The sequence below is a fragment of the Equus przewalskii genome, chromosome 5, assembly GCF_037783145.1.
Source record: "Equus przewalskii isolate Varuska chromosome 5, EquPr2, whole genome shotgun sequence".
Lineage (NCBI taxonomy): Eukaryota > Metazoa > Chordata > Mammalia > Perissodactyla > Equidae > Equus > Equus przewalskii.
The window spans coordinates 30,664,895-30,691,681 of record NC_091835.1 but is presented as its reverse complement, the minus strand read 5'-3'; the positions used below and the strand labels follow the sequence as shown (position 1 = coordinate 30,691,681).

Here is a 26,787-nt window from a genome sequence, read left to right as displayed (position 1 = left end):
AACCTTGCAGGGGCTTTTGTAGAGGTGGAGGTTGTCTATGTGAGGTGCAGAGGTGGAGTTCTTAGCTGGAGGATGTTTTGTGTGGAGCACCAGTGTTACTAGAAATACACTCTCTCTCTCCTTTGGCCATCTTTGATTACCACCCAGGCTGACGTCAGAGCCTTCTTTCATTCACGGTTAGTCACATCCATGTGCCTAGTCACCTTCTTTCATTCACGGTTAGTCACATGCATGTGCCTAGTGTTTTAGTCACTCTTGAGGCACTACATCCTGATATTTCCAGGAAGACTTATAGTAATCTTAAAAGTGAATTTTAGGTAGTACAATAGTGAATCAGATAGTGCAGTTGAAGTAGTTTGTTTATTCTTTATGAGCTGGAAGATTGCCTGAGCCCCATTAATTTTAAACAAGTAAATCAAAATCTTGGTTTAGGTTTAGAGTGTGTCTGATTGTATTAATTCAATACATTTAATTTTGAACCAAATGTAAGTTATATTGAATAAATTTGTAAAAGAAAACTTTTGTTGTGATGTTTTTAAAGGTAATGCAATGCAAGACAGAGGAGTACATCCCTTTCCTCTCCCCTGAACCTAAAAATAACTAGTGGTAGTTGTCTCTTGATAAATCCTTTAACTTTTTTCTGTGTGCTCTAAAAATTATGATAGCAAGGAGTCAATCAAGAAATCCTTGAGGTAAAGTGCAAAAGGAAGTCAATCTCAAAATTACTTCCTGAAGGAGTGGTTTCTCTAACATTCCAGATAAAATAAAGCTCTTTACTTATGCTCTTTGAGATCTTTATTTCTTAGGTGAATAAGCATGTGCAACTATAGATATGAAAATATCCATTCTCTGTAGAAGTTTTTCTGTAGTTGATGACATCTAAAGCAGTTTTTCTGTAATTGATGACATCTAAAACAGTCTGAGGATAAACTAGATACTGTAAAAAACAAAACCAAGAAATTGACTATAGAAGGATTTTCTACTGGGAGGTGATATTTGTGGTGGTGATTTACAAGGACAGTGACCTTTCTTTTTAAAATTATTATGAAATATTTTAAATGTATAGGGAAGTATAGAGAATAAGTAAGATTACTAATATGATAAATTGTAACTGTTAATATAATTATCTTTTTGTTTTTGTGCAATAGGATGTTATAAAATCTTTATTATTGTAAATATAGTTACACTTATTATTGTATAAATCTTTGAAGCCCTCTTATTTTTCTCCCCATACCTTTGGGGGCAGAAATAAACCTTTTAGGGGTCACCAAGTAAAATGATAAAATATTATAGCTAGAAAAATTTACTCTTAACATTACAAAATTTCTCCCTAGAAATTTGTGGACTGGGTACAAAGAAACTTTGAGTTTTCCATTGCTTCTACTTTTTTAATTATCTCAACTTTAATTGAAAGGGTGTAGACTGGAAGAAGGGATAGAGGAAAAATCATATTACAGACATGCGTCCTTTTTCTTCCACCCAAATGGCCATACAGGATATATTTTAGAAGCAAGGCATCAGTTGCTAGACAGCAATTTTTCTGGATATTTGTTTATCTTTATTAAATTTAACATCTGTGAGGATCGGGTTGTTCAACTTCTGATTTTTTGTAATACTTTATTGTCGAAATCATCCTTTGTCCTCAGGATTCCAAAATTTCCTCTATGGAGCGTGGGCTCCGAGACTTGGAGGAGGAAATTCAGATGCTGAAATCGAATGGGGCTTTGAGTACTGAAGAAAGGGAGGAAGAAATGAAGCAAATGGAGGTCTATCGGAGCCATTCGAAATTTATGAAAAATAAGGTAATGGTGTGTGATGCTGTAATTTTTAAATGGGGTTTGAAGAATTGATGCATAGTCCTACTTCCTTAGTGATGATGCACTTGATAGTGTTTTATCAGACTTCAGGGAAGAATACTTCTAACATAATTCTTTCAAATGGAACTTTCCCAGAATTAAAGTCAGAATTACTAATGTTGTGTAGTTATTTCAAATTTTCACTTAAGAGAAGATAACCTGTATGAGGCTAAGTATATATCACAGTTTAACATTTTGTATCTATCAGTACTTCTGAGGTGATTTAGTAGGGTTACATCCAGGTGAGTTTTTCTCACTATATGAGACATCAAGTTCTCTACCTCTTGTGAGGTATTTTAAAAGTCAAAATCCTGAGAGGCTGAACCCAGCCTCCCCACCTTTTTCTCTCCTGAAATGACTTAAATAAAATCGTGTTTTCCCTTCAAATATGGTTCCATAAAGGAAAGCCCTTTGCTCTGTGCCTTGGAGAAGATCCATTTGTATCAGGTGTATTGTTTCCCATGTGCACTTCAGGTGTATGTACAGTAAGATAGTTACCAATGAGACGTATCAGTCTGTATTTATAAACGAGGTCACAATATTCCTTCCTTAGATCCAGAGTCATTTAGTTTGATTCTATAGACTATGTAGGCAAATTGGAGGATTCAGTTTATTACAGTTATCAATTTATCAGGTTAGTTTTGGTCTAATTAAAAATCATAATTGTAATCATAAAATATTAGCTAGAAAATAAGTATTCTCCCCAACCCTCGTATCCCAATTGCAGTAGTTCCTCAGTTTCTCAGAAGTGAAAACTGTAAAGGAATGACAAAGTTTTAACTGCCTCTCTAGTTTCTGGCTTCTTGCCTTGGTACCCATACCTGGCATATAAATCCGTAGAATATTCCTCTACTATTTTAAGAATCCGTTATCAATGAGTACTGCCAGTTTTGTGTTAATTTTAGAACTTAAAAATTCACATATTCAACTTTCTATTAGTTTGAATTTTTTACTCTAACTTGAGAACAAAATATACTACAGTATAATCTCTGCTCCGATTTGCTGATTAGCACATTCCAGTCCAGTTAAAAAATCCTAAGAAAATAGAGAAACCATCTAGGTTCCTTTGAAAAGGGAATTAGGGGAAAAGATTTGATTGTATTGTATAAGTTATTGTTATTTCCAGTTACTGTTCTGGTTCCAAAGCAGATAAGAAGACGACCTAAGTTGGCACATAAGTAAAAAAGAATAACAATGTCGTGACAGGTAGAGCAACTGAAGGAGGAACTAAGTTCGAAAGAGGCTCAAGGGGAGGAGCTGAAAAAGAGAGCGGCTGGTCTTCAGGCTGAGGTCTTTGCCGTAAGATTTACTCTTTGTGTGCAGTGATCCCACAGTGGGACCCTGCTAGCTGTGGCTTCTGGGTGGCTTACACTTTCATTCTCTGCGGTTGGCAGCTTTGCCCAATACTAGCACTAACCAGCCTGCTCTGCTCTTTAACCGACTCTTGTTCACCAGTTTGACCCATATGTGACTTTGTGTGCAGTGAGCCCTCATGTGTTCTGGAAGCCCTATACCTGGTTCTTTATTGTTGCTTTTGTCATTGTACGGATGGAACTTCAGAGCCTTTTTTTCCTCCCCTCCTTTTCTGTTACTAGATACGCATTGATCTGTATGATTGGTAGTCTCTTTTTCTTCTTACATACAAAATGTTACTTTCTTTAAAACAGATCTATAGAAAGTGATTAGCTTCTTTAGAATTATCTAGTAAATTAGAATTAGCATGAAACTTATTTAAAGTCTCAATCTAGTTCAGTTTTCTGTCTGAAGAACTTAAAATTCCATTTCAGAATAAAATGGTAAATAATAAAATAGCTAACACTTGAGCACATATTATAAACATTTTATAACCTACTAAGGTAGGTATATTATCAACCCCAATTTATAGCTGAGGAAGTTGGGATAACAGGGTAGTGCTTAGGAAACAGAGCTAGTAAGAGGCAGAGTTTGATTTTTACACAAGCAATCTGGTTCCAGAATCTGTGCTGGTAAGCTCTTCACTCTACTGCCCCTATACTAGGCCGTGCACACATTTGTCACACAGTGTCAGAAAAAACTGCTTCTGAAAATAATTGTGGGATAAGACTGGATTGCAACATTAAAAAGAAAAACACTCGTGCTAATTTGTTGTGTTTGCTATTTATGGACCACTTTATAGTATACATATAAAAGTGAAATATTTTTTCTGAAAGGTTCTAATTTGTTTTATTATAACCATGTATCGTCCAGAGAAATTGATCTATAACGTCTTTTTTTTCCTCAGCTACTATGATTCATTTCTTTTTGTGTCAAACAACAGGCTAAGCACATTCCGTACATTATTTTATTTAATATCTAAATAGTACAGTGGCACTGGTTTATTTTCTACATATTGCTGATTAGGAAATCAAGGCTTAGAGAGGTAAAGTAATTACTCAAAGACACACTCATCCTCATGTGTGATTGCCTGCAAAGCTTTGTGCTCCTAACTTTTAAGGAAAATTTGTGCTTTTAAACTCTGCTTTCCATTTACAATATTTTCTTCTCTTAATCTATATGATCAATACAGCATTATTTGAAGATGATGCAGGTGTTGAGGAAACTGAGATTTTGTATTTATTTTTGATCACATGATTAGAGGTAGCTGGAAATTGGAGTTATCTTTAAGCCATAGTTCTTTAGCTGAGGAAGTGGTAACACTTTGAACGAATATTCATTCATACAACAAATGCATTTTTAGTGCATTCTGTATGTTAGGGGTGGAATAATACTAATGTGTGTTTTTCGTTGGTAAGGGGATGTCATGAAAGAGATGCTGCACCATTACAGTACGTGGTAATTCCTGGGTTCATATCTATATTACAGATGAAAATAGCTGCCGTTTACAGTTATCTTCCACTGGTGTTCTTAGTATCCTCTAATACTTTGCATACAGTAAGCACACGTAAATATTTGTTGAATGAATGAATAACTATATCTGTAAATAGAGATTTCATGCATATGAGAAAAATGCTTGTCTTGCTGAAACAGAAGAGTAAATTAGAAATTTATTTTTAGTGCTCCTCAAAAGTCTAATTTTGATTAAGTAAAATTTATTTTGTAATTTTTGACGGGAAATTGTTCTCAAAAGCTTTGTCTCTTATGCCAAAGATTATTACAATTAAAATACTTTAGATAGATTCAATTAAAAAAAAGTGCTTTTCATTTCATCAGTGATACTAAAATTATTGGCTTCTTGTCAAATTTATACTTCCAATAATCAGTCTGTCTTTTAGTGCACAGCTCCCTTGCTAAGGAGTAGACATAATGTGAAAGCAGGTCTGACTTCTCTGTTATTTTGGCTTACATTTAGAATAAAAGACTATTTAAAAAGTTCTTAGAAACATAGTAGAGATGTAAAGGAGATGTTTGAAATAAAATGTTTTCTAAGTTAAGTTGAGAGAAATTTATGGGAGAATGAATGGTACCTATTGATTTGTAGATTACTCTGTCAGAGTAATTCAGATTCAAATTACACATGTAGATTCCTACAGAATGAAATTTTATGAGTTCTTTGTTTGGGTCTTGTTACTTTTAACAGTTTAGTTGATGTGACATGTTGTGGGTGATGTAACTTTGTAGGTGGAATCTTTTTTTAGGTCAGTACCCCTAACTCATCAAAATTATAGGATTTTTTAAAAGTATGTATTTATAATGCCTTGTAACACCAAAAGTGGTTTTTTAAGATCAGGATTTTTGTAAACTTTTGTTTGAGAAGGAAAAAAAATGTAATGGAAAAAGAATACAGCAGCAGCAGCTTTTGGATGTAAATTTAGATAGCAATACCGAGAGGTTCCTTTTTTCTCTTTCTGTATTACGTCTGTACTAATCCCGCTGTATGTTCTGAAGAGGACTGACTTAATAAAATGAAAGCCGTTTTATCCGTACAGTGGTGTTCAGATGCTTACTGCTGTCTCGTAGTCATCTAATTGAATTGGGACTTTTCTCTCTCCATTCCTTTTCTAAAGGATTCAGAAAATGTTTAGGAGACACAATAAATGAAAGTTTATTTAGGAAATGTCCCTAGTAGTTGAATAAGCTTTGTTTGTTTTGTGGGGGTGGCGGTGGTAGTCCAAGATTAGGTGATGCAAAAACGTGAATTATGTCTGCTCGTAAAGTTAATGCTGCATTTAGTTTCATATCTCATGACTGAGATCTGTCACAGATCCAGATCAGCGATGGTTGTTTCATTTCTTTTTTCCTTACAGCTTTTTCTTTTCTTCTAGATTGGCCAGGTGAAGCAGGAGCTGTCCAGAAAGGACACAGAACTTCTAGCTCTACAGACAAAGCTAGAAACACTCACGAACCAGTTTTCAGACAGCAAGCAACACATTGAAGTGCTGAAGGAGTCCTTGACCGCTAAGGAGCAAAGGGCTGCCATCCTACAGACTGAGGTAACAAGAATTCTGGGGCTTGCAGGGAGGTGATTCCTTGACACCTTTTCATATGTATTATTACCTGTGCTGTGTTTGTTCTGTTCAGGTTTGGGAGATAAGAATAATGTTATGATTAATTCTTTAGCAATGTGATTCAGTTATTGTATTAAAATATAACCATCTTGTTTCTCTTGTTCTTGGACAAAACAAGTTAAATCTGGTGCAGTTTATATGTGTTTTTAGTACTTTGGACTTTCGCTTAGTCTGTACTTCTAAGTATACTTTAAACTAACATGAAATGAAAAGATAGTTGTAAAAAAGAAATCTAAATAAAACTTTTGTTCTCAGCCATCGTAAATCTTCCAGTCATGAATGGCATTGAGCTTGTTACCTTGTGTTTGGATTATTAAATGTTTTTAATTTTTGATATTATTATTATCATTAGTAGTAGCAGAATGGTTAGTAGTAGTAGAATGGTAAGCATACTATGGAATCTAGAAATGTTCTAGATAGATCTCGTTTTGAACTACAGATCATTAGACAATGTATCTTCACATCCTGTTTGAAAAGAAAGTTAGTATTTTGAAAATCTTAGGTTATCCAGTCTGTCAGCCTTTGTTTCAGGTAGGAATACAGTGAATAATTCAGACAGATGAGAATCTATCATATTTACAATGAGATGGAATTGATGACGCTTTTTGGATTTACTGTCCTAATGTAAATATTTTTTAAAGATTGCAGTGAAGTAGGGAATTTAGGTGGGAATATGTAAGTAGTTCTGCTTTATCGAAGAAAAGTAAAGCATAAAGTATAGATTAGTTTTTTCTTTCCTTTTGAAGAAGCAGATCATGCATAAATAAGGGCATAGTTTCATGGAAAAAGGAATGAGGAGTAAAAAGAATGCATAAAGACATCGTAGATCCAGAAGACTGGAATCTTCAACTGAGGAGGAATGAGAAAATGACCAAAACTATTTCATGTAATATTTTATTTTTGTGCACTTTAGGACTTTGTTGAAATGAGAAATTTGGATGATGTATTTGTAATTTTCCTTACAACTTACAGTTTTTCTATTTTGATCGTGTTTTATTTTATCATGATGTCAGCTCCATTCTACCTCAGAGGGATATTTCAGGTATAGATAAGCCTGTGGCTCTGGAGTCATGGTTACTGAGTTTGAACTTCAGCTTAGCACTTACTACCAGGTACATGATCCTGGGCATGTTACTTAACTTTATTGTGCCTCACTTTACACATCTATAAGATGAAGAGAATAGGAGTGCCTACCTCATAAGGCTGTTGTTAGGATTAAACTAGTTTATTCACACCTAGTGCAAAGCGCACGTAAGGTCTTCGGCACGTTAGTTTTTGTCATCATTATAGTTGTAATAAAATCAGCTTATATATGTATAAACTGTTAAGAGAACATAGTTGGTTTTCTTTTCATTGATAAATTTTTTTAGAATGTCTGCTCTTTCATATTTTTATTAAGTTAAATTTAGGTTTATTCAAGGAATTGCAAATAAAAAATTATCTGGAAAGTGTTACCTGCAAAGTTATTAATTTATGGCTTTATTAGAGTTTTTCACTTCAGTAACTGGTATGCATGCAGTACTACAAAAAGATCAGAAGAGGGTGCCAGTGTTTTAGAGGTGAGCCTACTTCCAAGTTTGTGCTACTGTGATAGCTTTGGATGGAGCTGGCAGATGTACGAACCAGAGAACCGGGCAGTTGGTTAATGATAATGCTAATATTTAAAAGCGTGTCACAGTCCAGCAAATGATGTTTTCCCCTTGACAATCCGTCCTTCTCTTTATACCCTTCTCAAATAATGTTCTTATTAGCTTGGTCTCACACAGATGGGCTTGTGATTGGTTTCTTGTACCATAGAGAATAAAGCTGTATTTGTGGTCAACCATTTCTTGAATGGTTCTTATATTTATTTTTGGCCATTGTGGGAATAACTGAATTTCAGTGATTGCTGCTGTAAGTTACTAGGACAACTGCTCAAAGATAACTGTCTCATCCTAAAAGATAATAGTATAAAAGCTGACTTCCTTTTGAATTTGAGATGACTCTGTGAGTGTAATATGCCTATTTATTAGCATTTACTTTTTTTTCCTCAAATTATTCTGGTGGACACTTGGCATGGGTCACTTTTTTCCAAAGCAACTTTCTCATTTAGAGCTCATAAAAGTCAGTTTGAGCCAGCTCTCTGAGTCTCACGTTTCTATAATTTGCTCTTAATTGAGCTTGTCTTCCTCTCTGCAGCTGTACTAGACTCTGATCTAACTCTCAGATCACTAAATTAAGCAAATATGAAAAAGAACGTGGGTCAAGAAGTTTTTTTAAATTTTAAAATTGTTTAAGGAAAAAAAGGATATGGAAAAAGATGTGATTTTCTTCCTGTTTGGATTCAGGGAATGCGGTCATCTTGTGTTGGACAGCACGCAATATCTAGTATCTTTGGAGTTGCTCCTATTTTATGAACATCTCTTTTGGTCTGTTGACCTTCACAGAAGTGGCCTGGACTTAGTGACATAGTGGCCAAGAGCATGGGCTTTGGGGTCTGACCTAGGCTTGAAACACAGCTGTCTACATTTATTTATATGACTTTGGATGAGTTATTTTACTTCTTTAATCCTCCATTTCCTCATTTGTAAATGAGGACAATAATAGTACCAACTTCAAAGGTTAGAATAGATGTTTTAATAGGGCTAGCATAGATGTTTATGTAGCCCTCATCTGAACTTGGAGGGAAGTATTAACTATCAATGGGTTAAGGATTCTTTTAAACACTTTACTGTTTACAAGCACTTTTTCTTTTTAAAGATTGGCACCTGAGCTAATATCTGTTGCCAATCTTCTTTTTTTTGTTTTTTTTTTTCCTTCTTCTCACCAAAGCCCCCCAGTACATAGTTGTATATTCTAGTTGTAGGTCCTTCTGGTTGTGCTGTGTGGGACCTCATCTCAGCATGGCTTGACAAATGGTGCCAGGTCCATGCCCAAGATCCGAACCAGAGACATCCCAGGCTGCTGAAGCACAGCTCTCGAATTCAACCACTCAGCCACGGGTTGGCCCTTGCAAGCGTTTTTATTTGTTCTCTTTTGTTTTATTTGATCCTCAGAGTAATGGTATGCATTAGGCAAGATAAGTATTGTTGTCTTGCTTTTATAGGTGAAAATTATGTAAAGTGTTTAATTAGTACATTACTTTTAATTGGCACTTGGGGCCAATCTCACTAGTGTCCCAGGGACTTTCAAAATTGGTTACAATATTTAAAGGAATTTTTCTGTTTTTTGCCCGCTTTCTTGTTCCTAAACCTTGATGACATACTGTGGACCTCTCATTGAGTTTACTTTCTGGATGAGTTCTCAATGTGCAGAGCAGAGCTCATTTTATTAATAAATTAAAATATGGAGAACTTACCCCCTCAAAGTAGTACCATTTTTTTCTTACTTGCCCAGGACATGAGTTTTGGAATTCTGTTCATTATAGGTGGACATTATCATCCATGTCTTAGTGACGATTACAGGAAGTGGTTCAGGGAATTGGTAGTACAAAGTTAAGAACTGCCCTAGCTCCAAGACTTTCAGGTACTGGAGCTTAGATGCTGTTGCTTGACATGCACCTTCTGCTTGTAATCCCACCCAGTGCCCCAGTATTCTGTCCTCTTTAAGCTACAGTTCTGACTTCCTCAGCATACTTAGAGTTAATAATACATTCTTAGAGCTAAAGTGCATTTGGATCATGTAGCCTTTCCATAATTTAAAAAGCATATATGATAATATCTAATGTTGAATGCTTTTTATATACTATGTAGGTTGCATATACTTTCATTCGTTTTCTCTGTTAATCCTCACAATAAACTTCTAAGAAATAAAAAATTGTTCTAACATTTTATACATGGGCATACTGAAATTTAGAGAGATTGAGGTTGCATGACTTATTGCCTGATTACCTGGGATTCAGAACTTGATCAATTAAAACTCCAAAACTTATGTTCTTGATCATAATGCTGTAATGCCTCCCTGTGAGGAATCTGAGGTGCAGACAGAGTAAGTGGCATGCTGAAGGCCTATGCGACTGCTTGGTATTAGTTTTGAGAGTAGAACCTGTCTTTTCTGACTCTGCTGATTATGGAATGCTGTAGAGACCCTGACTCTTGTTCGATTGGTAGGTTGAGGACTAGCTACAAAGAAAGGTGGGGAGAAAAGGAATCAATTCATGTTAGCAGAGATGAGAAAAGGATATAGCCTAGAATTTAGGATAATGGAGATACATAGCTTTAGAAAAAGAGAGACATGCTTTCATCACATGAGATTATGAAAGAAGAAAAAGATTTATTGATTGATTCCTTCATTCATTCTAGCAGTTATTTGCAGATACCTGCTAAGGACTCTTCTGCCCACTGGGGATACAGTGGTGAATAAAACAGAAAGGCTGATGATCTCTCTCCCATACCAAACTGTGGAGATAACACAGAAGTGAGGGAAGTTGAAGAAATTTGCATAAAAATTATACAATAGGAAATGGTTGAGGGGTAAGTGTGTGTATGTGTATGAAACAGCTGCTCAGAGTGAAAGAGCACTGGGTGCTGTGGAATGATATGCGATATTTTTCAGGTGCTTCTTCTGTCTCAGGTTGTTATTGGTATATCATTGCCCCATCAGCACTGTGAACTGTGAACAGTGCGTAGCCCTGTGAGTTATGGGTTAGTGGAGGGGGCGGGTGCTGCAGGGTAACGTTGGTGTGCTATTCAAGCCAACTTGTGAAGGCAGACTGACCAGCTTCTGAATGCCCTCTCCTCTCTCCACATCCTCTCTATCCCTTAGGTAGAAGATAGCTTTAGAAAAAGAGCTTTGGAAGAGCAGAGGTTCAGGTTATTAATTACTCCAGAGGCTCTCTGATCTGAGGGGCTTGCTTCCTGCCACTGTTAGTTACCGCATTCCAAATGGTGAGTTGGCACTGCCCACAGTGATGGTGGGACAGTGTCTTGTTTGTGGAGATGTAGATAATGATAAGCTTAAGAAATTGACAGGAAAATATAAGTGTAAGTATGTCTGTTAATACTCCAGGAGAATAAAAATGGAATGTAGAAGTCTCAGACCATCAGTATAAAACTCAGTTTATCCAGTGAAGAATGGAACAGATGGCGGGGAAAAAAAGCCCAAGATGGTATATAGACAGCATGAAAAAAGTTGGCTGAAATAAATATGAATAATGGGAAAGGCAATAAATGCAAATGAGTTAAGTTTAGATCAAAATACAAATCTCAGTTGGGCTAAAAAGTAGGATACTGATAAATATTTTCACAAGAGTTAAACATAAGACAAAAAGAAACAGCAAAATTAAAAGTAAAAGGATAGAAAAAATTTAAAGATAAAAGGTATATCAGGAAGATATGACCCCCCTAAATTTGTTTTAACATTAAATTATCTTTTAAGGCAAAGAAATTGTAAAACACACAGAGCAATGTTATATGCTGATAAAAGGAACAATAGATCAGGAAACAGAATGATTGTGAACATTTATGCGTCTAACAATATGCTTTTAAGTGTTTAAAACAACAGTGGGGAGAGATAGACAAATTGTCAATTGCAGTTGGTTATTTGAACATAGTCCTTTCAGAATTTGATGAAACAAAGGTGAACAACAATTTAGAAGATTTTGATAATATTCGTAAGCTCAAACTAATAGGTATGTATATAGAATCTTGCACTAACAAATAGAGAATAAGCAGTATTTTCAAGAACTGAGTGAACACTCATAAAAACCAACCCAAGTACTAGGTCACAGAGGAAACTTCAAAATTCCCAAGAGTCAAAGTCACATGGACTGTGTTCTCTGACACCTAATGCAGCAAAATTAGAAATCAGTAATAAAGAATTGCACCAAAACCAAAATAAGCTTGGAATCTGAAAATGTCCTGTTGAATGACACCTGGGTTAAAGTCGAAATAAAAAATTTTAGAAGTGAGTGACAGTGAAACACTATATGTCAAAATGTATGGAATTCTGTATTCCATACATTTACTATTTTCTAGTAAAAAGAAAAATCTATGGGATATAACTAAAGTTGTATTTAGATGGAAATGTCTAGTTTTTAACATATTAGAAAACAAGAAATCATGAAAGCACATAAGCTAAGCATTCAAATCAGGAAACCAGGAAAAAAGCAACAGAATTAAATCCAAAAGAACAATAAGATGGAGAGTAATAGATGTTAAATTAGAAATCAATGGAGTATAGGATAAAACCAAACCAAACCAAGAGTTAGTTATTTGAAAAAGGTTAATCAGATAGGAAGATATTTTACAGAATAATAATGGAAAAGTAACTAGTATCACACAGTTTAAAAACAATACAGTTATAAACAGTAATATTCTAATAAACTTGAAAAGCTAGAAGAAAGAAATACGTATATGGAAAATATGACAAAGTAGGTTAAGGGAGAATAGAAAACATGAGCAACGTGAGATCAATCGTTATAGATTTAAAAATAAACCTCAATCCTATCTCCCTCCCAAATCGTAAGGCCCAGATGGCTTTCCAGTAGAGTTCTGTCAACATCCAAAAATACATAATCATTTTTGTATTCAAGTTGTTCCAAAAAGTAGAAAAAGCAAAAAAGCCCAAGACTCTACAAAAGAATATGAGGAAAAACAAATTGAGCGATATACTGTATCAATAGATGGTGTGGGCTGGCCCGGTGGCGCAGCGGTTAAGTTCACATGTTCCGTTTCGGCGGCCCGGGGTTTGCCAGTTCGGATCCTGGGTGCGGACATGGTACTGCTTAGCAAGCCATGCTGTGGTAGGCGTCCCACATATAAAGTAGAGGAAGATGGGCATGGATGTTAGCTCAGGGCCAGTCTTCCTCAGCAAAAAGAGGAGGATTGGCAGCAGTTAGCTTAGGGCTAATCTTGCTCAAAAAAAAAAAAAAAAGCAATTATAAAGAAAAAATAGATATAATTTAATACTGTAGGGACATCAATTCTCCCTAGGTTAGTATAATTTTTTTTTGCAGCTCCAATGAAAATAACCAGCAGTATTTCTTTGGGAACTCATTTGATTTTAAACTTTTCATGAATGAGTCACAAAAAGATATATGAATTTACTTATATGAGATACCTTGAGAAGTCAACTTCATAGAGATAGAAGTAAAATTGTGGTTGCTCTGGGCTGGGGAAGGGCAGAGGGAGAGTTGTTTAAGGGGTACAGAGTTTTAGTTTGGCAAGATGAAAAGAGTTCTGGAGAATGGTTGTACAACAACGTGAATGTACTGAACTCAATTGAACTGTACACTTAAAATGGTTAAGATGGCAAATTTTATGTGTATTTTACCATAGTTAAAACTTTTAAAAAATTTTATGGACAAATAAAGCTATTCTAACATTAAAGTGAGGAAAAAGAAAAGATGAGAGACTTGCCCTGTTAGGTCTGAGAATATAGTACAGAGCCGTAAACCAAACCAAATCATACAACCCAGAACAGTGGAGTACCAGCTCAGGAAAGGGCAGCTAGACCACTGAGAAACAATAGAGAAGTTGAAATCAGAGACATGTATATGGAGGGGGTATCATAAACTAGTGTGAATTAAGCAATTGTTAGAAAATGGACATACTATATGATGAAGAAAGTTGGCCACCTACGTCATGTCAGATAAAACAGTGAATTCCACATTGATTAAGGACCTCAGTGTGAAAGAGAAAACTGTAAAGCTAATCAACAAAAATGTTAACATTTTAGGTAGGATATCTTAAATGACTCCATCAAATTTAAATATTTCTGTTCAAGAAAGAACACCATTGACAAAGTTAACAAATGGGTCACTGATTGGGAGAAGATATTTTCACTGCCTCCCAAAATATTAAGGATTGAGGTGTAGAATAAAACAAGATGCTTGCAAATCATAAGGAAAAGATCAAGACTATAGGGAGAGAGAAAAGGATTTGAATAGGCAGTTAACAGACAAGGAAACCTAAGTGATTAACAAATACAGCTCGAGATCCTCAATCTGACTAGTAAAGGGAGAAATCCAAATTTCAAAGACAATGAAACATGACATTCCATTCATTGAATTGACAAAAATTAGAAAATGAAATAATATTCAGTGCTTGTAAGGATTTGGGCTAACAGGAACATAGGCAGTATAGTTGGTCTCCGTAATCCCACTCTTGGATATATTCCCCAGAGAAAATTTCCCACTGGTCCCCAAGAGGACATGTATAAGGATGTTCACTTTAGAACAGGGATTTGAAGGCAGCCAAAGGGCTTGTTACCAGGGGAGTTGGATAAGTAAAACACAGTGGATGTGTACCATGGAATACCATGTAAAAGTCAACAGCAATGATCTAGATAGAATTATTCATAGAACCATGGATATATATTTTTTAAAAGAAACAGAATGAGGGATATAGCATTCATATAAATTGAAAACACATCTGTATGTGAACAGAAGCCTCTGTATTTCTAAGATGTGTGCATATTTAAGAACATATTAAACACATTAAAATGTCTGCGTATTAAAGGGGAATGGATATTGGATACATTCGAAGACCCCCAGTGGACACCTGAAACCGCTGCTAGAACCAGACTTTGTACAGTTATGCACTGCACGACAACTGTTTAGTCAGTGATGGACTGCATATACGACCATGGTCCCATAAGATTAGTACCATATAGCCTTGGTGTGTAGTAGGCTATACCACCTAGGTTTGTGTAAGTGCACTCTATGATGTTCACACAAGGACAAAATCACTTAGTGACGCATTTCTTAGAATGTATCCCTATTGTTAAGCAATGCATGGCTGTATATATACCATGTTTTTTCCTATACATACATACCTATGATAAAGTTTAACTTATAAATTAGGTACAATAAAAGATTAAAAACAATAATTAAGAATAAAATAGAACAATTATGACAATATATTGTAATAAAAGTTATTGTAGATCTTAGTAACTTCATACGATTTTTTTCTTTCCTTATTAGGTCAAGAACTTTCACCTTTTCACTTAAAGGAAGCACTTTATAGCTTCTCTTTGGCATGTCTGAATTGCCTGCATCACTACTCTTGCGCTTGTCAGCCATTATTAAGTAAAATAAGTGTTACTTGAACACAAGCACTGCAATACCATGACAGTTGATCTGATAACAGAGAAAGCTGTTAAGTGACTGTTGGGCTGGTAGTTGGACAAAGGGATGATTTACTTCCTGGGTGGGATGACATGAGATTTCATTAACACTGCTCAGGATGGTGCACAATTTAAAACTTATGAATTGTTTATTTCTGGAATTTTCCATTTAATATTTTTGGGCTGTGATTAACTGCAGGTAACTTAAACTGCAGAAGGCAAAACCACAGATAAGGGGGGACTACTATAAAATAAAACAACAGTAGAACTCTGCATGGATCAGTGATAGTTTTAAGTGAATGGAGGAATCAGAGAAATTTAGTTCTTTAGTTCTTCTCTGAGTTTATACTTTTTGTTCCTCAATTTCCTCATCTGTGAGAAGAATAATAGCATTACCTCATAGACTGTTATGAGAATTAAATGAGTTATATGTACAGAGAGCACTCAGTAAATATTAACTATTATTATTATTAAATACGTGAAGAAAGGATTTAAAACATGAACAAAGAGCAAAACACTAAATAGTACCAGGCAGGTTATAAAAGAGCAATACAGGGTTTTAGACATGAAACATATAACAACTAAAATGAAAAACTCAATACGTTAAACTGCAGATTAGAGAGAACTGCAGGGACAATTAGTGAATTGGAAGATAGATCTAATGAGATACTATCCAGAGAGCAATAGGACAGATCAAAAGATAGAAATTACTAAAGAGAAGTCTGTGGAAATAGAAGTCTATGGGAGTTTCAAAAGGAGAGGATAGAGGAAATTGGTGGCTATTTTAAAAGAGAGAATTGCTGAGCAGTTTTATGACTTGTTGATAGTAATGGACCTTCAGTTCAGGAGCAAATAATTCTTGAGCAGGAAAATATCCACACCTAAATACATCATAACAAAACCATAGATAAACTGATCTTAAAAGCTGCCAGAGAGAAAAGACAGTTAACCGACAAAGGACTGACAATTAGGCCAGCAGCAGACTTTTAAACAGCAGCAACAAGAGTGAGAATATAGTAGAGTAAAATCTTCAAAGTTCAGTGAAAGATGTTGGCAGTTCATAATCCTATAACTAGCTAAACTCTCATTCATCAGTGGAGGTAGAATAAAGATATTTTTTCAGACTAACACAAACTGAGAGAGTTTACTACTCATGGATCCACAGAGAAAGATCGACTAAAGAGAAAAATTGTATCTGGGAGGAAGGAGTGAGATGCAAGAAAGAATAGTAGAAAAAGGACGTTAATATGACAAGTAGGAAAAAATAATCAAATACCAATATAAGAGTCTGGCACAGGCCTAACAACAATAGTGCTGTTAAAACAAAAACTCCAAAATCAATTGAAGTTTATGCAATAAAATGAAGACATTTGGAGAAAGATCATAAAAGGAAGAGCTTATTGGTTGCTTCTACTTGTTAGAATAATGTTGCTAGATGATAGAGCAGCCTAAATTCTGCCTCCAGATTGTTTTGTCTTCCCCATCAAGATGAACATCAAAGGACTGAGAAGGGTAGGGTGTATATTTCAACAGTGGAAACATGAAAATGAAGCCCATGCTGTGTGAAAAGAGAAATTATAAGAAAGCATGCAAGAGATCTGCAACCTTGCTGCTCACGGTGAGGTTCAAAGAGCAGCAACGTAGGCTCACCTAAGAGCTTGTTAGAAACACAAAATCTTGAGCCCTACTTCAGACCTCCTGAATCACAGTTTGCATTTTAACAATTTCTTCAGTTTGAGAAGTGCTATAAAATTTTTTGTCTTTGGTTGAGACAGTTTAAATCCCATGTGCAAATAAAAATCACTGATGTGTTACTGATCATCGTGGAGGAATCAGGAAGATACAAGAGGTTTCTGAGCTTGGCTTTGAGTAAGTGTCATTTATTAATTTTGTGTGTGTGAGGAAGACTGGCCCTGAGCTAACATCTCTTGCCAATCTTCCTCTTTTTGCCTGAGGAATATTTCTGCTGAGCTAACAACTGTGCCAATCTTCTATTTTATGTGGGATGCCACCACAGTGTGGCTTGATGAGTGATGCTAGGTCCATGCCCAGGATCCGAACCTGTGACCCTGGGCCGCTTAAGCAGAGTGCACGAACTTAACCACTACGCCACTGGGCCAGCCCCTGAGCAAGTGTCATTTTGATTTTCAAAGCAGGGAAGAAAGAGGATTGCCAAATCTATGCAAAACCTGATCTTTTTCCTAAGGTGCAGTTTTAGAATGGAATGTTGGAGGACCTTGAAGTAGAAGTGTGATCACTAAAAGTCAGCATTAAAACTGGATCATCTCAGGCTCATTTTATATTCTTTGGTAGGATTTCTAGTCTGGAAGACCAGGAATATGTGGGAGATATAGTAGATGTATGCATCTTCAAGGCGTTGGCAAGGCAATGTAAATAAGATGGAGAAATGTAAGCGGATAAGGTGATAATTAGGTTTCTTCGTGGCTGTCAATTGACTTTTCCCAAAAGATGGTATTTAATGATGTATGTTAACCTACATCTGACTTTCTGGTAGTATCTTGTATCTCTAACCTTGACTCTTGTTAAATATTTTTTATTAATGAATTGGATGGGAAAAAATATGGGGTAGGGGTGGGTAACATGCATGTTAGATTAGAAATTCAGCATTCCAAAAGAACTTTAAAACAGAATAATAGGCTAAATCAAGCAGGATGAAATTTTAATAGGATGACTGTAAAAATCTTTATTTTTCTATCCTTCCAAAAAAAAACCAAAAAAGCAAAACAAAACAGTCTACTTTAAGTGATCCTTCAATATCTGTAAAGCGGCTGCCAAACTCACTTTGCCAAGAAAACCTTACAAAAAACCAAAAACTTTATGCATTCTTAGGTTGTTTTAGAAGTGTCTAGAAATAAGGATGACATCTAAAATACTGAGTTCTGGATGCAGTGATTTAAGGGACATCGGCACATTTAGGCATGTTTAGACGCAGAGTCTGAAACCGTGGAATATCAAGGAACAGCTGAGTGATAGCTTGGAAAAGAAGTGGTCTTGGGAGTACATGGTCTTCAGCTTGTATCTGAATGGCTGTTATGGAAGAGAGTCTGGCCTAAGAGGTCGAACTTGGGCCAAGGATAAAACTATAGAAAGACACGATTTTTTTTACTTCAAAGTAAGAGAGAGCTTTTTACTATACTTGTTAAAAGCAGAGTGTGGGCAGCTTCTAGAGAGGAACTTTGCACCTGTTTTTTATTGGCGGTGTTCAAATAAATACTAGAGATTCCTGTGTAAAAGGGATATTGTATAAAGTGATTCAGACTTTATGTGAGATTGAAACAAGTGACCGTTAAGATTTCTTCAAATGTGGAAATTCTCTCTTTGTGATTCCAAGGGTTTTCACATAGAGAGAGCTGTAAGGCTTAGTTGATCTTAGTTCTGATAGTAGAATGAGGAAGTGTTACAGATGTATTGGCTTAGAGGGGCCAAGGAGAAGAACTAGTTTGACTGACTGTCTTGCTTTATGGGATTTGCAGAGACCAAGAGTATTAACATTTCTCTTAGGGCTGCATACCTGAATACAGCTTATTACAATATACTTTATGTAACTATTATTGTGTCTTCTTTTTCTGTTATGAATTTTCAAGGGAAAATAGGTGGAGATGATATTGACATTGGTTTTTTAGATTTATATTTGCAGTCTTTATTTTTATTTTTAGTACACAAAGTACAAATAAACTGTGTACTGTGGAATGGTGCATCTCTACCCCTGGCCTTTTCGATGTTTTTCTGAGTTCTTCAGCTTTTTGTCTGGTATGACACGTCAGAGCTCCATGCAGTTTGTTGCCTCAAAGCCTTTTAAAAAGATTTACTTGTGTACACTGTGAGTCCCATGGCCCAGTGCCCTTCATTCGGCCTCCTTTCCAGATGGGAACAATGGGAAATGTGGTGATAGGAAATTATACATAGTGATCTTGGGCAAGTCACTTAGTTTGGGCTTTGATTTCCTCACCTTAAAATTAGGAATTTAGATGATTTAATTTTAAAAAAATTTATGAAATACTGCCAAATACAGGAAAAATGCAGAAAATAATATAATAGACACGACTCATTTAATTTACATTAATGTTTGACCATATTAGGTGATCTTTAAAGATCCTTTAAAAGAAAAGGTTCTAGGGGCTGGCGCCATGGTGTACTGGTTAAGTTCACACGCTCTGCTTTGGAGGCATGGAGTTTGCAGGTTTGGATCCCTGGCGCAGATCTAGCACCACTTGTCAAGCCTTGCTATGGCAGCATCCCACATAAAAAAATAGAGGAAGGTTGGCACAGATGTACCTCAGCGGCAGTCTTCCTCAAGCAAAAAGAGGAAGAATGGCAACAGATATTAGCTCAGGGCCAATCTTCCTCACACACACACACACACACACACACACAGTTCTAAAAAAAAGATCTCATTCTAAACTAAATATTCAATGGAAGATCTGGTTTAAGTAGAAAATTTTGTTAGAATCTCAGGTTTTTATAACCGATTGGGGCTAGGAATAAAGATTTGGAAGCTGTCATTATGGAGGTGGTGGTTAAAGCCTTAGGGTTGAATTGTTTTTTTCCAAAGGAAGTTGTATGAAGTGAAATGTGAAGAAGGGGAAAAGACAGGATGCAGTGAAGAAAACTGAAAAGGTGTGGTCCAAGAATTAGAAAGGGGATGAGTCACATTGATAAAGCCAAGAGAGAAATTATAGGAAACAAGCTACTGTTTCCATGCAATTATTACTGCTAATGTGCATTTAGATAGATTGATTTATTGAGATAAAACAAAAGAAGGTTAAGATAGGTTGAGATAATAGTTTTGTGATCAGAAGTGAGAAGCCAAAACAGCAAGGTTGCCATTTTTCTGTTCCCGTCCGTCGATAGAGAAATCCTTTTAGAGAAAAACCTTCTGTTTTTGTTGAAGTTGGCATAACTTACCTGCCTCAGGCCTTTATGCGTGGCAAGGTGGGTGGACTCTGTTCCTCCAGCTCAGTTGATATAAATAAACAAGGTCTTATTCCTTCTGCCAGGAATGGTGTTCGGGTGATGACTGTGTGTCCTGCCAGTCTCTGAGGGGCTTTCCTGAGTGTTTTTTGTGGTTTGCACAATATGGACCTCACGCAAAATTATGCTATGATTTTACTTCGCTCCAAACCAAAAGATCAGTTAAAATTCGGAGCAGTTAATCTAGGAGTGACAAAGTGGGTTTTGTGGTTGTTTTCATCTTAGATGTCCAGACCAACACATTTAAATTCTGCGTTGCACGAAAAAACAGACCAAGTGAAAGTGTACACAGGTGATTTGAGTTAAATACTTAGTAAAGAAAAGATAATTTAGTAATTAGAGTATGGACTGGGGTAATTTCTGTGCCAAGTATTTGTGATATGAAATATTTTTTATGTCAAAGCCTGCCTTTACAGCTATCCTTACACCGAAGGTTTATATGTTTATAACAAGGGTTTTCATTCTTTGCTTTTTTCAGTCACCAATTCCTGTGGTTCTCATACCTGACATTCCCTCAAAATGGCATGCAGGTTTTTATGACTGGTTAGCACTGGCACATTTCCAGGCCACTAAACTGATCAGGGATCTAACCTAAAAGCACAACCAGGACATCTGGGTACTTTTGGTAAAGAAGCAGGTATTGTCCTGTGAGACTTTGGTACCATCAGAATGAGAAACATTTAGAAATGATGAGGGATATTTTCCTGTGTTCTGATTCTTGACCCACAGATGGAAAGCCTTTCATTTTTCTGTTGTTAATGCTGAGAAGAACTGAGAAACAAGGAAATTAGACTTATCTACAGGTTTAAATGTCCGGACTTTTTGCCTTTATTATAGAAATTTAGTAGTGTATTTTGGGGATATTGTGTAAAATGTTTTTATGTGAGTTGCTTTGTTTTTTCCTTGTGGTTATTGGAATACATAGTATACATATTAAAGGTGGAATATATAGTATATAAAATACAAATTAGAATGTAGAAATTAGGTACAAATAACTTAGTATGTGATTTATGTATTTTAAAAATTTCTGACGTGTATACTTTTCTAAGACTTTGACCTCTTTAAGTGTGCTGAAGGGTCAGTGGGTTCAGTGAGCACCCTCTTGACTCGCTAACTGATGCTGTGTGATGGATTCAGCTCACAGGAACCAAATCTGATACTGTCAAATAGGATTAGTAGCCACACAGGCCAGCTTGAGCTGTGCCTGAATGCCAAAGGGATAAGAATCACTGGGTTCTTTTGGCATCTTGAGGAGCCTGATTATTGAATTTCATATTCTGCAAAGGTCTTTGCTCTCTAGTGGCAGTCCTTTTCTCCCCACTGAATTATTATTCAGTCTGTTCTGACATTTCTCTTCTGGAACTTTTTCCTTCTTTGCATGGTAGACTGTTTCTGATTGTAGTAGGTAGATGAGGGAAAACTGAGGTCAACTTAAATACTTTTGTCATCTTGCACTTTAGAAAGGACCTTTGGAGAACTCAGTGGTGATCATGTAATTCATCTTTGTTTTGGGTTGGATTTTAATTCTTGCTCTGAGGTCTTTAGTACTGAATTCAGGCACCTAAACTGGAAATTTTTAGTGTAACATCTCTTGGATTCATTGGGCTTGACTTATCGTAGTTCTACTGTTTGTTAGTAAAACACATTTTTTATCACTGCTAAATAATCTTTTCTTCTTCCTTGTCCTGGAGGAAAATTTTAAGTAGGCTGGCTGCCTTGACACATGTCAAGTTTACATTTTATATAGTACTCAAGGGAAGGGCTCATTTAGATCTCCTTTGATTTCTTTCATTAGCCATTTCTAGTTTTCAACACACAGATCCTATCACGTTTTGTTAAATTTATATCTAAGTATTTAATTTTCTGGAGTGATTGTAAATGGTAATAAAGTTTAAAAATTGAAGTTTAATATTGGGTTATATTTAATTTTGACCAGTTCACAAAATATCTAGATTTTTAAAAGCAAGTATAAATATGCCTCTATCTTCCTTAATGTTATTTTTATTAAGAACTATTTCAGGCACATAAAAATGTAGATAAAATAAACAAATACTTTAAAATGGTATCATGATGTGCAGAATTTTTAAATTTTAGCATAGTTGGGTTTGCTAGTACTTTTTCTTTATGATGTGTCCTTTCTATGTCCTTTCTTTCTTTCTTTTTTTTTTGATGAAGAAGATTGGCCCTGAGCAACATCCATTGCCAATTTTCCTCCATTTTATCTGTGGGATACTGCCACAGCATGGCTTGATGAGTGTTGTATAGGTCTGTGTCTGAGATCTGAACCCAGGAGCCCTGGGCTGCTGAAGTGGAGCTTGTGAACTTGACCACTCTGCCATCAGGCTGGCCCCTCTGTGTCTTTTAAAAAATATCCTTCCATGCCTCAATGCCTTAAAAATATTTTCCTTTTAAAAGTTTTAAAGATTTGCTTTTCATATATAAATCTTTAGTTCACGCAGAATTCATTTCCATGTATGATACGAGTTGGGGATCTTCTCTCTCTGAATATGGGTAACCACTTCTTTAAAAACAATTTATTGAATACTCTATCCCCTCCTCACTGATTACCTCTGTTGTCTATACTATGCCCTCTGTGTCACCTCTGTTTTATGTATGTATGAGTCCCTATGTGTGGGGTCTATAACTGGGCTTCCACTTCTGTTGCAACAGTCTGTTGGTTTATTACTGTACCAATACCATGTTTTCTGATTTTACTTTTTAATAAAACAGATTTATTGACATAAACTGCATATATTTAAAATGTAAAATTTGGTAAGTTTTAATACGTATTCTTGTGAAACCAACACCACAGTCAAGATAATGAACATTGTCCCAAAAGTTTTCCTGTACCTCTTTGTTAATCCGTTTCTCCTGCATCTCCCCGATATTCTTCTCTACTCTCCCTCTCCTTCATTCCCAGGCAGCCCTTCATCTGCTTTGCATTACTGTAATTAGTTTGCATTTTCTAGAATTTTACATGTATGAGATCGTACAATGTATACTCTTTTTGGTCTAGCTCTGAGGGTAGGAGTGTATTACAGAATTAGTGGTTAAGATCATAGGATCTGGAGACAGACCATTTAGTCTTAAATCCTTGCTCTATCACTTGTTTATGGCTATGAGATCTTGGGCCCACTATCCTCTTAAGTCCAGGTTTCCCAGATTGCTGTGGGAAAGTGAAATTTCCCACAGGGAGAATGCAAGGGAAGAAAATACGACACTCGAGGACAGAAGTGTAAGGATTTTTAATGTACTGTGTATCCAGTTGGCAAGTGTGTACATGACCATATGCAGGAAGGTAGAGTGAAGAAAGCTGTTAAATATAGAAGTAAAGATTTGTAAAATAGATATGACTGAAAAAAAAAGGAGATAAGATGTGAGGCTGTGTTTGAAATGATTGTTAAGCCTGGGAGAAAAACAAGTTAAAACTAGAATAGATGTGAATAAGGAAAAAGATAGGGATGAAAGATCAGGTTATGCTGTGAACAAAGAGTAGATTTAGTAGGCACAGGAGAAGGAAAAGAATTGTTTCAGAAATAATATTTTCAGAGTTTGAAAGTTCTTAGGTGGACCTTTCTAGAATATAATAAGGTTAACCATGTATCATTTATTAAAGCAGAATAGGGGAAAATTAGAGGTGAAACAGTGTTTATTGAGGGGGCGTAGTAGAACTTGTGGTGAAAAATTATAAATGGGGCCTAAAAAGATTGCTTCCCACTTCCTGGCCTGGTGAGACTGGTGGCATGGAAGTTGGTTGACAGAAATGTAGTTTAGCAGAGTGAAATCTGGTTTATTTACATGTTTTTTTCCCCCAGCATAGTCCAACATAATTTGTAAGTACATAATGACTTAACTGTAGTAGTCTCAAATGAGACTAGTCTCCTAAGAAATTTTCCATAATACCTACTGAGCAGTAAGTACCACCACACGCACAGTATTGGTTCTCAGATACCTTATAGTTAGATATAATGTTAGATCTTTCCTGAGAATTTTGGTACTCTAAATGTGAGTCATTACCTATACTACCTGTTTTTTCTTGTGGGTTAATCCAGTCAGACAGAAGAAATAATGTAAGTTCAAGATTAAGTATGGTTTATAGAAACATACTTGATACCTTAGATTTGCACTGTCAGTGTGGTAGCCGCCAGCCACATGTGGCTATTGAGCACTTGAAATATGGCTACTCCAAATTGAGATGTGATGTAAATGTAAATTACAATGTGAGTTGAACTTTGAAGACTTAGTATGAAACAAAGAATGTAAAATGACCTAACAGTTTTTTTAATATGGATTACATGTTTGAAATGACAATATTGTAGATATGTTAGAGTAAATAAGACTTATTATTAAAATTAATTTTACCTGTTTCTTTTTTACCTCTTTTTTAAATTGAGGTTATGATAGTTTACAACATTGTGAAATTTCAGTTGTATGTTATTATTTGTCAGTCATCATATAGGTGTGCCCCTTCACCCTTTGTGCTTACCCGCCACCCCCCTTTCCCCTCGTAACCACTAAACAGTTTTCTTTGTCCATCTGTTTGTTTATCTTCCATATATGAGTAAAACCATACAGTGTTTGTCTTTGTCTGTCTGGCTTATTTTGCTTAACATAATACCCTCCAGGTCCATCCATGTTGTTGTGAATGGGACAATTTTGTCTTTTTTATGGCTGAGTAGTATTCCATTGTATATATATATACACCACATCATCTTTATCCAGTCATCAGTTGATGGGGACTTGAGTTGCTTCCACGTCTTGGTTATTCTGAATAATGCTGCAATGAACACAGGGGTGCATCAGTTTCTTTGAATTGTTGATTACAAGTTCTTTGGATAGATACCCAGTAGTGGGATGGCTGGGTCATATGGTATTTTTATTTTTAATTTTTTGAGGAATCTCCATACTGTTTTCCACAGTGGCTGCACCAGTTTGCATTACCACCAGCAGTGTATGAGGGTTCCCTTTTCTCCACAACCTCTCCAACATTTGTTCTTTTTTTCTTGGTGATTATAACCATTCTAATGGGTGTAAGGTGATATCTTAGTGAAGTTTTAATTTGCATTTCCCTGATGATTAGTGATGTTGAACATCTTTTCATGTGCCTATTGGCCATCTGCATATCTTCTTTGGGGAAATGTCTCTTCATATCCTCTGCCCATTTTTTGATCAGGTTGTTTGTTTTTTTGTTGCTGAGTTGTGAGAGTTCTTATATATTCTGGTGATTAACCTCTTGTCAGATATATGCTTTGTAAATATTTTCTCCCAATTGGTGGGTCTTTTTTACTTTTTAATGTGGCTAGTAGAAAATTTAAAATTTTATATGTGGCATGCATGTATGACTCACATTATATTGCTGTTGAATAAGCACTGTCTTAAGATGAAAGAAATCCACTGCCTTGTTTTGCTCTAATTAAATGTATAACTATTTGCTGAATTATAAATCCTTAGTGGGAAAGCAAAAAACCAAAAAAAATTTGGTGTGTGAGTATGCTTAATGAAATTTCCTATGAATGGATTTTAAAAATAAGTGGTATGATTAGATTTTTATTTATTTTAAAATTATATCTAACAAAAGCTGTTAAACTTCAGAAATAAAGGTAACAGTACACCAGACTTTAGCTGACTTGTGTTGGGGTCTGAAAGTACACCTTTGCCTTGCCTTGTACAGATATCTAAGTGAATTATGGGATTGTCTCCCCTAAACTCATCACGTCCTACAGCTAGATTGCATTATCTGATACAGCAAGTGTCATGCTTGGTGATGCTTATGGTTTTCTTCCCAATTTTACATTTTCTAAAGCAGCATAGCATTGAGCCCCAACCCTGCTGAGTCAGAAACTCTGTTGGCTGGGGCTGGCAATCTGTTTCAACCCGCTAAGTGGTTCTAATGCGCAGAAAATTTGAGAAACATGGTTGTAGATTAAAGGACTTTTATAGAAGTAGCAAAACTTTTCCTCTTTATAACAATTCTCCATTTTGTCCCCTTGTTTCAGTTCTGTTTACCCTGATATAATAAACTTAACTGATGTAAATTTTATTTTTATTATAAACATGCTCGCAAAGTTTTAGGGTTTGATTTCTAAATAGTAATAATTATATTTAGAGTGGTATTGTATTTGATTCAAATGAAAGTTTATAAGTATCATTTGGGCAACTATACACATCTATTTGAAAGGAATTACATTCCTTTCTTTTCAATTAATCATAAAAATCTTAACGTTTCTAGGTGGATGCTCTCCGATTGCGTCTGGAAGAGAAGGAAACCATGCTGAATAAGAAGACAAAACAAATTCAGGATATGGCTGAGGAGAAGGGGACACAAGCTGGAGAGATACATGACCTCAAGGACATGCTGGATGTGAAGGAGCGGAAGGTTAATGTTCTACAGAAGAAGGTAAGGTGCAGGA

At 35.8% G+C, this 26,787-nt stretch overlaps 1 protein-coding gene across 22 annotated transcripts in view; it reads left to right on the top strand.

Moving 5' to 3' along the window:
* Positions 1-26,787, top strand: part of ERC1 (ELKS/RAB6-interacting/CAST family member 1) — a 516,642-nt gene that overhangs the window by 120,006 nt on the left and 369,849 nt on the right. For 8 of the 22 annotated variants that reach the window (XR_011540236.1, XR_011540232.1, XM_070620446.1 and 5 more), the window contains 4 exons: positions 1,647-1,802; positions 3,063-3,155; positions 6,098-6,265; positions 26,607-26,774. Coding sequence is in view for 15 of the 22 variants with exons in the window: in XM_070620446.1 (XP_070476547.1) it covers positions 1,647-1,802; positions 3,063-3,155; positions 6,098-6,265; positions 26,607-26,774 (585 nt within the window). In the remaining 7 variants the exon portion in view is untranslated. The remainder of the gene's footprint in view (positions 1-1,646; positions 1,803-3,062; positions 3,156-6,097; positions 6,266-26,606; positions 26,775-26,787) is intronic. The other 14 variants (XR_011540233.1, XR_011540238.1, XM_070620439.1 and 11 more) reach the window with 2 other exon arrangements.